Source organism: Mytilus edulis, chromosome 6 (assembly GCF_963676685.1).
Source record: "Mytilus edulis chromosome 6, xbMytEdul2.2, whole genome shotgun sequence".
NCBI classification, from domain to species: Eukaryota; Metazoa; Mollusca; class Bivalvia; order Mytilida; family Mytilidae; genus Mytilus; species Mytilus edulis.
Window position 1 is genome coordinate 51,012,875 of NC_092349.1, and position 12,048 is coordinate 51,024,922.

The 12,048-nt window shown below is 32.7% G+C and overlaps 1 protein-coding gene across 1 annotated transcript in view; it reads left to right on the forward strand.

Moving 5' to 3' along the window:
* Positions 1 to 1,092: 1,092 nt before the first annotated feature.
* Positions 1,093 to 12,048, forward strand: part of LOC139529126 (uncharacterized) — a 37,691-nt gene continuing 26,735 nt past the window's right edge. The window contains exons 1-3 of the mRNA XM_071325448.1: positions 1,093 to 1,618; positions 6,193 to 6,315; positions 11,715 to 11,903. Coding sequence (XP_071181549.1) covers positions 1,203 to 1,618; positions 6,193 to 6,315; positions 11,715 to 11,903 — 728 coding nt within the window. The 5' untranslated portion in view covers positions 1,093 to 1,202. The remainder of the gene's footprint in view (positions 1,619 to 6,192; positions 6,316 to 11,714; positions 11,904 to 12,048) is intronic.

Consider the following 12,048-nt stretch of genomic DNA (forward strand, 5'->3'; position numbering starts at 1 on the left):
ACGCTTCCAGAACACTGACTGCTATCTTAAAATATTCTCAAAAATAAAAGGGGAGTCAAAAAATACATTTTTGTCCAAACACTATACAAAGTCAACTGGAAGACTGATCGTCAGTCCTACAGGTCCAGTATAATAGACTTTAGCAGTGCAAGTTTGGGTTTCCGAAGGGTGACTGCTCTTCCAAAATTTTGCAACGATATTTATACTAAAACACAAAATAACTCAATTTATCCCGACATGTTAATATTACTCTCATTAGCAAAAATAGACTTTAATTAACAATGCCTAATCATATAATGTTTTGATGAAATCTGTGGATGCTAATTTTGTATCAAGCAGAGTGTTCACTCTCTTTCTCATATTACCTCCTTGGCACAACATAGCGCTTTAGGTGTCAGACCACCAATTACTCCCTCCAATTTAGAACGTGTGTAAAAGAAGCCCTAATCTGACACAAAATAGTGCTTTAGATATCCTTGTTTACTTAAACTGACCAACAAATTTGCAGAAATGAAACTTTTGGTGAAAGAGAAATATATCTAGATCATTTTGAGCCAAAATTTACTTGTCTATGAGTTTGCATTAAAAATTGAGGATTAATGCGCTCCATAGTATACTAATTTTAGATTTCCAGAAAAACCCTGTTTGAAGGTCAGTTATTTTGTTAGAAGATCTTAGAAGGCTTTAAAGTTATGGTGAAAATTGGCATGTAGAAAGCTGATACATGTACAATTAAGGATATACCTGGTTTCTACTATGAAGTTTAAATATTTAGAAAGCTGTGAAAATTGCAAGATTTTGTTGAACAGAAAGGGATTTTTAATTGGTGGTCTGACACCTATAACAATTCACTTATTATTATTGTCTCAGTACTGTTGGTTCTTATGTTGGTGAACTAAAGACATAATCACACAATTAAAGGAATTTAATTTATTATTATATAGAATGTTAAAAAAAAAGAAATGTAATGATCAAAAAAAGATTTTGCAAAAACAATTCAGAAAACATTTGTATATTGTACACTTTTTTTAAAAGGTACTAGTTGACGATGGTACGAGTTTGTACCGGTACGACTTTGCAGTGGTACGAGTTGACATTGGTACGAGTTTGCGAGTTGACTTGCTACCGTAAATTTCCTGCGGTACAGACCGTTTGAACTGCACGCGTCTTAATTTCTTTGTTTAAAGTCACATCACTCCGAGATGGCTGAAAACACATCGAAATCGTTTAAAGAAGGCGAGCTAAGCAGTACAGATCAAGATGGATATTCATCAGAATCAAGGAGAAAACGGATGAGACGGTCATCGTTTTCTAGTCCCCCGAGGTCCCATTTACCACAAAAAGTATCTTCTTGGAAACGGCACCATGCTTCAAGGATTGGAATTCATTTTGCCAAGCAATATGTGCAGGGACTAGACGGGTTGAAACCACACATTAAAAAAACTTTGAATAATCTCACAAAGGAGCAAACTGAATATGTGAATATTGTTATGGAATATCTAACTTTCAATTTTGTTTTAAAAGATTTTGTTGGATTTCCTCAAGAGATAGTCCGAGAAATTGACAAGATTATTGAAAAACTAAGCCAAGATGACCTGCAGATTCTTCAAGAAGAAGAGTAAGTAGGAAGAGGTCTGCTTTTTATATTAATCTCAATAAGTAGTCTATGCTAATCATAGGGCTAATTGCATATATAACCCCTATTGTCATGATTGTATTAAAATCTAAACGTTCCTCCTGATACTTTTTTTAAATCCCTGAGGGATACCCGGCTTATGGTCGCTAGTCACTTCACGTCTTGTACTGTTGTACAGGTAGATTGAAACACCTGTCGGGAGAAAACATTGATCAAGATAGACAATTAATTGCATTATAATAATTTATATTTAATTACCTTTCAGCAAATGCTAATGAAAATTTAGATTGAAAAATAAACTTTATATTCAACGAAAAAAAATGTTCAAGTCGAACACCATGAACACATGCTTTTCTCAGACTTCTTTTAAACTGAGTTTAACTGTGTGTATTGCTGTGTGTTTGTTTATTCTACATTGGCTAGGGGTATAGGGGGAGGGTTGAGATCTCACAAACATGTTTAACCCTGCAGCATTTTTGCGCCTGTCCCAAGTCAGGAGCCTCTGGCCTTTGTTAGTCTTGTATGTTTGTTTTAAGTTTAGCAGTCAGAGCTCAGACATAAACAAGTCTATTTCTGTTTTTGACTTAAAGAAGTCAAAACATGTATTCTTTATAAAAATGTGTTTTCAATTTTAGACTTATCTAAGTCACAAAATGACACTTGTTTAGGTCTATTTATGTTGACTTGGTGGCCAAACTACACCACCTTTGACAGTAAAAACCTGTCTGAGAGTTCACAAGGACTTGATCTATCTATATTTAATTATCTAATTGAACATCCTTACTAAACACAGATGTTTTACCTCATTAAGTGTGGATCCAGGTGGTTGCATTGTAAGGTTAATTAACATGATCCCCGATTTTTCAGACTCTCATTCATATTTTTCTTTAGAAGACAAGGCATTGGCTTTCAATGTTGTCATTATTTGATTTAGATGCATGACCTTTTTATAAGTATGCATGGGTCTTGAAGTTGACCAATTTTGGTAACTTATCGACTTGTAGGAGTTGATATTTGCAACTTTTTGATTCTGGTCAATCATTTCTTGCTTAACAATATTTGACTTATTTAAGTCGTTTTTTGTCTTGCATTAAAGGGAGACAAATCCTAAAACTTACAAATTTAGACATCTATAAGTCAAAAGCAGATTCAGACTTATTTATGTCTGAGCTCTGACTGTTTAGTTCATTTAGATGTTTCGGAGTTTAGTGTGATGTCCATTTTCACTGAACTAGTACACATTTTTGTTGATCAAGATAGAACATTTTGGTAAAGCAAAAGTATGTCCGGGAGAAATTTGATCTGGTGGAAAAAATGTCACAGTACATGTAGTTGTTAATTTTTTATCCGGAGGAAAATATTTCCCTATTTTTTCCTTTGCAGTGAAATTCTATCTGGGTAGTCATGGTAGTTAAACTATTGAATAGTTATTAAAAAAAACTCAATCTTTACAAATACATGTACTATGAAATAATAATAATAGCATATTTGAATAAAAGCTACATTGGTAAAAAAAATGAATTATAATGGGAAATAATTTCACAGATTATCATTGAAAATAATATCCTAAAATATACAGTAGATATCATTCTTTTAAAAAGACAATCTAAACAAGTCTATCATTTTTGTTGAGCCTGCAACTTTTGTTGCAGAAAGCTCGACATAGGGATAGTGATCCGGCAGCGGCGGCGGCGTTAGCTAACTTCTTTAAAGCTTTATATTTTAGAAGGTGGAAGACCTGGATGCTTCATACTTTGTATATACATGTACATGTACATGTAGATGCCTCATGTTACGAAGTTTCCGTCAGTCACATGTCTAAGGTCCTTGACCTCATTTTCATGGTTCAGTGACCACTTGAAAAAAAGGTTCAGATTTTTTGTAATGTTGAATTCTCTCTACTTATAGGTAATAGGATAACTATATTTGATATGTGCGTACCTTGCAAGGTCCTCATGTCTGTCAGACAGTTTTCACTTGACCTGGACCTAATTTCATGGATCAGTGAACAAGGTTAAGTTTTGGTGGTCAAGTCCATATCGCAGATATTATAAGCACTAGGGATAGTATATTCTAGAAATAGGGCTAGTGTATGGAAGGACTGTAAGTTGTACATGTCCAACTGGCAGGTGTCATCTGACCTTGACCTCATTTTCATGGTTCAGTGGTTATAGTTAAATTTTTGTGTTTTGGTCTGTTTTTCTTATACTATATATATTGACAGACATTTTGACGGAAAATTTTTATGTTAGCAACACAAAAAATCCTGATATTTTCAGTATTATCAAGGTGGATTGTATATCTTGATTTTATATGAAAGGCAAATTGGAATAAACAAATGATAAAACATTTCTGAACATCTGCACCAATAAAAAAGGAATTGTAATAACTTTAAAAAAGGATTATCTTTGAGTTGCTAACATAAGATTTGACAGACATGAACAATGCTGCTAACATAAAATTTGACAGAAATTAAGTTGTTGCTAACATAAAAATTGACAGACTTTTTTGTTGCTAACATAACATTTGACGGACTTTTTTGTTGCTAACATAACATTTGACAGACTTTTTTGTTGCTAACATAATATTTGACAGACTTTTTTGTTGCTAACATAAGATTTGACGGACATTATTGTTGCTAACATAAAATTTGACGGACTAAAATGTGTTGCTAACATTAGATATTGAGGGACTTGTTGCTAACATAAGATTGTGCTAACATAAATAAATTTGACAGACAATATATATTTGACATTTTTAACCAACATTGGAGATTTTATCCTAGTTGAAAGTCATTAGGAACTCCTGCAAAATACCGCTGCCTGAAATTTAAAAAGATTTCAACCCAGGACAGATAACTCTAATTTGTAGCACATCCAAATGTTGCTAACATAAAATGTCAAGTTTGACAGAAATTATGTTAGCAACAGAATTGATAAAACTATTGATTAAATAAAGTTAATTGAAAGATCCAAAATGTGTAGTTTAATGTACATTATGAAATACAATTTTAACAGGCTTATGTAAGTACCTACAATGATGTGGCAAGATTTTATGAACCTGTTGCTATCATAAAATTTATTGACAGATGAGCATCTAATAAGTAAGGTATTTGAAATTCAAAAAAATATATATCACAGATGTTTTTAACAAAAGAAAAGCAAAAGATTTAGAAACAGGGATGTTTAAATAATCAAACTACACTAATAAAAACCATTATACCAGTGTCAACTTAAAGCATCGTAAAACATGAACCTTGTGTCAAAAATGGGAAGTAATTTCCGTCAAACAGTTCACATTTTTCGTCTTGTTTTGATCATTTCTACTTTTAATGGAAACAATCATATCCAATAATTGGTTTTCTTGCTTTATATAACATTCTTATTCAATATAACATACACACATTATCATTTAAATAACAGTTAGTATTATTTTTCTTAATTTGTTCTTTTTGACGGAATTTTTCATTTCTTTTTGGAATCTGCCATAATTACGATGTCTTTGACTGTTTTGATCTCACTGATTGTTGTATTGTCTTAGGTATTTTAATAATGATAATATTTTTTTTAGAAAAAACTAGTCAGCTTGGAATGAGTAAAAACAAAGCATGTACGATTGTAAGACATGTAAGGGAATTTATTTTTCACAGCTTGGCTCCTTTAATCTCAAGTGTGCTTTGTTTTATAAGGACATGATGGAATTGGATTATGGAATCACTTAATTCTTTCATAAACTATATTATACAAATGTACATACAGATAACTTGGTAAAAAGAAAAGAAAGAAAAAAGAGAGAAAAAACCCAGATAACTGGTCTTTGGTTGCTTTATATTAAATACTCTGTATTCCTGTGCACTTCAGTGCAAATCAAAGGAAAATTAAAAACTTCAATCATAGAACAATTGAAGGTCTTTCCACCACTAACAATATATTTTGATAGGAAAACATCAAAATTCAGTTTTAAATGTCAGTTCCTATTGCTTTATGATGTAAAAATATGAATTTAAAGCAAAGGTCAAAATCTAGAACGTCTAATCAACCAATGAACTTGACCTCATAATCCTATAAACCGAGGACCTCAAATCAAAAGACCACAATGGTCTATAATTTGTATAGTTAATGAGTTATATCACTTTACGCACAATTCTAAATTAAGATGGGCAAAAACTACCTTTTTTGTCTGTGCACCCATAGACTAAACCAAAATTAAATGTTATGACATGTCGCAACTAACAATTTAGTAAAAATAATTTGTTAATATCTAACATTGTCTAATGACAAACAAATGTATGAAGTTTTTCAAAATAAGTGAAAATAGGCCAAAATCAAAATTAAGAATATATTTAGAAACAAAGGGCAATAATGCATCATTGGCAACCAGGCGATGGTGTAGCCCTAACACATTATTGAGAGCTTCCTACTGGAATGAATATTTTTGAAATAAAATACATTGTTGAAAAATGCCATGAAAACTCTGTGTCACACTTTTAGTCCATTTACTGAGTTCCTGCCAATATTACATTTGTTGCAAATTATGTTTAAGCATTTGTTTTGTAGAATAAAAGAGGAAGCTAATACTGGTCTTTTGGAAAATTTAAAAGGAGATGACTTGCCAAATATGCAGCTTGAAGATATTGTTAGTCATGTAGTAAAGCTTTTAGCACACAAAGCAAGATCAGAGTAAGTTGTATGATTTTATAAAATGTATGTAGGTCAGATGGTAGAAAGGGCCAAATTCACTGTTGCTGGTGTAGGGTGAATCACTGTAAAACAGGGTGATTGAAAGTGAGGACACTGATTTACGACCGTATCATTTCCTGTCATGAATATTAAATCTACTCTACCATGTCTACTGCTATCAAAGAATTTGTATAGTAAATATGTCCTATATAAATCCTTGCTGCTGCCAAGAAAGAATTTTTATGCCCCACCTACGATAGTCTGTTTGTCCGTCCTTTGTTCGTCCGTCTGTCTCGCTTCTGGTTAAAGTATTTGGTCAAGATAGTTTTTGATGAAGTTAAAGTCCAATCAACTTGAAACTTTTTACACAGGTTCCTTATGATATGATCTTTCTAATTTTAAAACCAAATTAGACTTTTGACCCCAATTTCACGGTCCACTGAACATAGAAAATGAAAGTGCGAGTTTCAGGTTAAAGTTTTTGGTCAAAGTAGTTTTTGATGAAGTTGAAGTTCAATCAACTAGAAACTTAGTACACATGTTCCCTATGGTATGATCTTTCTAATTTAAATACCAAATTAGATTTTTTACCCAATTTCATGGTCCATTTAACATGGGATAATGATAGTGCGAGTGGGGCATCTGTGACTGTGTACTTTGGAAACATTTGTTTTCGTCAAAATTCGCGTTGGTCAAAGTTTAAAAAAAAAGTTATCCGTATTTGGCAATAGTTCACAACTTCAGACAACAGTGTCAGTGTACTTCTTAGGTTTTTATTCATAGAAAGGAAGAAAAGCATAACTTTTGTACTGTAGAACTTACGTCAACCAAACTCAGTGTTCTCCCCAGGCCAATATAATATTGGAGAGTGGTCCTTAGACCTATTAGTCTTAGGGCTGTCCTATATATCTGGCCCATGGTGCTATAATTATCAGTCAAAAAATTATATTTTGGTAAAATTTTACCTGACTTGTTAAAATCTTTTAAACATGTTAAATAGTTCAAGGTGAAATTTAACCAACACCTTGATTGTAATTGATTTACCTGATGAGGTAGGTATGATGAGTCTAAGTTGTAAGCTTGTAAACTAGCACATTAAAACATTTATTCAGGGTGTTGGTCAGGAACAAATTAAAGCAAGGTTCATAATCATGAACATAATATACATTGTATTAGCCTTAATTCTATATTTTGTGTAAAAAATTCATCCTAAGATGATCTAAGATTGCAGCTTCCCATAAAACTCACTAAATCACCTTTTCATAAATTCCAATTATAGATCTGCATTTGCTTTTTAGCTCACCTGGCCCATTTTAACAATCATCATTAGGGTATCTAGTTTAAAAAATGTGTCCGATGACCTGGCCAACCAACCAAGATGGCCGACATGGCTAAAAATAGAACATAGGGGTAAAATGCAGTTTTTGGCTTATAACTCAAAAATCAAAGCATTTAGAGCAAATCTGACACGAGGTCAAATTGTTTATCAGGTCAAGATCTATATGCCATGGAATTTTCAGATGAATTGGATAACAGGTTGTTAGGTTGCTGCCCCTGAATTGTTCAACAGGTAAGGCTCAAGCCAAGAAAAGTGCAGGGCCGTAACTAGCTTCTTTTAAAAGTGAGGCAAAATATATTTGCCGAGCGAAGCAAGGCGAAGGGTCTGGAGGCCGCTCAAGGCCCCCAGAAGCTCTGAAAAAAATGACACAAAATCGTGCATTCTGACCGTTTCCCGGACTCTTTCTTACTCTGAAACGCAATTAATTTTTAGCTATTTTTTCGACAATATTCTGGTCTCAAAGCAAAATATATAGATTCATTGTACATAAAAACTTTTAGGTTTAAGGGACAACATCAAAAGACCGATATGTAGGATAAAGCAAAAATCGTAATTCTCATAATCATTTTAATACCAGATCTGTCTGTTCTTGTCTTGTATTGTGTTTAGACTTTGGAGAATTTTTTTTATGACTAAATTTAGATATAGTGACAGTGCAGTATTATACTTTAAGTACCGCTTAAGTCGACATTAGGGACCATCTTGACTTTGTTTTATGGTATTAATGATTCTTTCATTGCTGAAGACCCCCCAGGCCAGCGACTATCAAGATGAAGAACAGGGATAAAAACCCTGATCATAGATAATTTGTTTTTTTTTCTATGTATTGACTTTGTGTGCGATTAAGTCCCGTGCACGTTTACTCCATATTCCTTTATTTTGTATTAAAGGGTCTGAACACGACTTAATTGCAAGCGCTTCAATGTAAAAGGTCATATATGACAATACATTGTTGTTTTTTTCAAATGATTTGATACCGCGAGATTGGTGGTCTCACTTTAATTTAACCCATGTCAGCTATCTAGTTTTATCTACAAAAAAAGAGAGCCAGTTTTGTATTCTTTAATATTAAATTCAATTCTCCATGAAGAAACGACTAATTTTTCTGTGTCCAGTAGCATCGTATCTTCTTAAAATATTTTCTCGCACAATGTCTGGACATCGGTGGACATGCAACATTGCCGAAAACCCGTCATCGTAGATCTAATTTCAAATATTCTTACAATTGAATGTAGTTTTTTCAATTAGACAAAAGGTCCTTCAGTATAAGAAAACTCAAGTTTTAAACAAAATTACTAGATTTACAAAAGAAAATAAACACTTAGACTATAGTCATTAAGTAGGACAATAAATGAACAAAAGACAAACCCGGGTACAGATAAGACACATAACTACAAACAATAGACCATCAACACTGAAAACTAAAAGTAAATTAGAAACACAGATCACGAAAAACATGCAGTGGCGACATCAGAGAGTGAAGAGAACTTGCTTCTGCAAGACATTCGCCGTGAAAACAATTTGATATGAAGACAAGCTTTTGTTTCATTTTTTTTTTTCAAATTTCCAACATGAGGCATTTGCCTCATTTGCCTCCATGTAGTTACGGCCCTGAAGTGGGGTATTCCCTGTATTCTAATTCAGTGTACACCACAGTTTTCTAAAAAAAAAACAGCATACAGGGACCTTCTTTTTTTTCCTATTCATTTAATTTATTGAAATCTACGTACAAAAGCGCACATTCTACTTGCATGACTTGTGATACTAATGCCTATAGATAGCAAGTGTTTTTTTAGTTAAAAATTCAAGCTTATTTCAAGTCTAATTTGATGCATAACTCACAACAAAACAATTCCTTTGTTCACCAATTCATACCTTGATCATTAATTATGAGATGACAAAAAGATACATGTATGTTAATCACTTGAGAATTAAAATTCAATGAATAAAAATTTTCAATAGAAGTGAACATAATTCAGTTATGTTCAGTTACACCTGGATCATGCAGCTTGGTCAATTGATTCCCAAACAAAGATTTGTATGTTTTTTCGAGTTCTAGAAGAAACAAGGCTTCCCTTTATATTCATGTTTTGTATTTCCTAAAATACTTTTAATAAGTATTTACGAATTCTACTGAACCAGGTATAGCGTTAAAACGTGTCCTTTTGTAATTTTCATGCCATAAATTGGAAAAGGAGATCCCATTTAAACTTCTTTTTTTTACACAAGAAAACAGGGACGTTCCCTGAAAGCAGGGAATACATGTATCCCACATTTCCTGACTTGTGCCCAACCTGTTCAAAGACAAAGTAGATAGATTTTAAAGCACTCGTGAGTCAGACCATTTTTACTCAAAGTCTTTAAGATTTTATCCTTTAAACAGGAACAGAGGTTAGACACAAAGCAAATCAAGATGCACTCAGCGGATTGAAAGATGCTTCATTTTTATTTTTTTTTCAAAAAAAGATCACCCTTGCAAACAAACAAATGGTGGGGGAAAGCATTTTGTTTGTTTTCCTTGATTCCGAATCATGTAGACGCTTCAATGCAAAATGCCTTGATTTAAAACGCTCGTTGACTACAGCATCGGAAAGGTATCCCCAAAACCCAACAATCGTGACTTCAGCATAGGAAAGATATCACCAATAACCAACATAGCAAAAAAAAAAATAGTGGACAAGAATGGCCAATAAAATTTTCGAGTAGCGGTGATTTTACCGGGTGGGTCGTGTGAGGGGAAACAAACAATATTTTATTTTTGGCCTTTTAAGGAAATTTTGCTATTTTTTGTTATTATCTTGAATATTAATATAGATAGAGATAAACTGTAAATAGCAATAATGTACAGCAAAGTAAGACCTAAAAAATAAGTCAACATGACCAAAATGGTCAATGGACTCCCTAAGGAGAAGTTGCCCTTCATAGTCAATTTTTAACAATTTTCAAAAAATTTGTAGATTTTCATTAACATTTTCCACTGAAACTACTTAGCCAGGTTCATTATAGATAGAGATAATTGTAATCACCAAGAATGTTTAGTAAAGTAAGATCTACCAAGAATGTTTAGTAAAGTAAGATCTACAAGCACATCACCATCACCAAAACACAATTTTGTCATGAATCCATCTGTGTCCTTTGTTTAATATTCACATAGACCAAGGTGAGCGACACAGGCCCTTTAGTTTGATATGCTGATTCTAACCGTGTATTTAGATTTTTAATTTTGAGTCCCATTTTCAAATTGTTCCACATTGAAGTCCAAAGGGTCCAAAATTAATTTTTTTTTTATCTCAACAAAAATGTATTTCTTGGTGTTGAACTGTGATGAACTGATTCTAATTGTACTTTTAAATTTTTCGATTTTGGGCCCGATTTCAAATTGGTCCACATCAAGGTCCAAAGGGTCCAAAATTAAACTTTTTAGTTCTTTTACCGCATTTGTTCTTTGTCAGAAACCTATGCTGTGTCGAATATTTAATCACAATCCAAATTCAGAGCTGTACCAAGCTTGAATGTAGTGCCCAAAATTACTTGCCCCAACTGTTCAGTGTTTGACTTCTGCAGTCATATCAAGATATGGGTTTGAATCCCGACATTGTTCATTGTTAGGCAATTTATATTTTCATTTGTATAATTGTATTAATCTTTGTACTGATTAATCCACACTCAAATAGATTATGTGTTGCTATTTATAGGTACTTATACATGTTATATATTTTATATATATATATATATAATTTAAATGTCAGCACAACAATGTTAAATCGGCAAATTTGTGGAAGCAAATTTTTGTTCTTCCCTCGCCGGGATTCAAACCCATATTTTGAAGTTGTGCATGACATGTTATCAAGATTTTCAGTTTCATCAATTTCCCACAAATTTCATATGCAGTTAAACTTAGATATATTTACCACAGGGACATCAATTGGTCTTACAGACACAACCATTGTAATTAGTACTAACATCACAGTTCATGTTGACAATAATATTTACTTGATTTATATCTTCTTTGTCTAGTCCATTTAAACATGTAAAAATTGAGGTTGATTTTTATTTTCAGAATTTCAAAAAAAGCTTTCAAAAGAGTGACACCAATAATTAATGTGCAGAAGTTTATTTACCACATTAAGAAATTTATAGATGATATAATACGTTACAATCTGGTGAAGAAATCAAGGTTGGGTGTACCTGAAGGATTGTTAAAACAGTTTTTTGGTAAATTTGCAGAACTATGTTGCTTAGAGGTAGAGTAAGTAGAAATAATAATGTTCACTTTAACATGTTGAACCCTTTACCTTTTACTACAAGAATCTGTATTTTAGGGCCAAATCTAGTATTTTGGAAAAGGGAGTCACTTATCCCTCCTGGAGAGACTAGCTATAGGGAGAAATGAT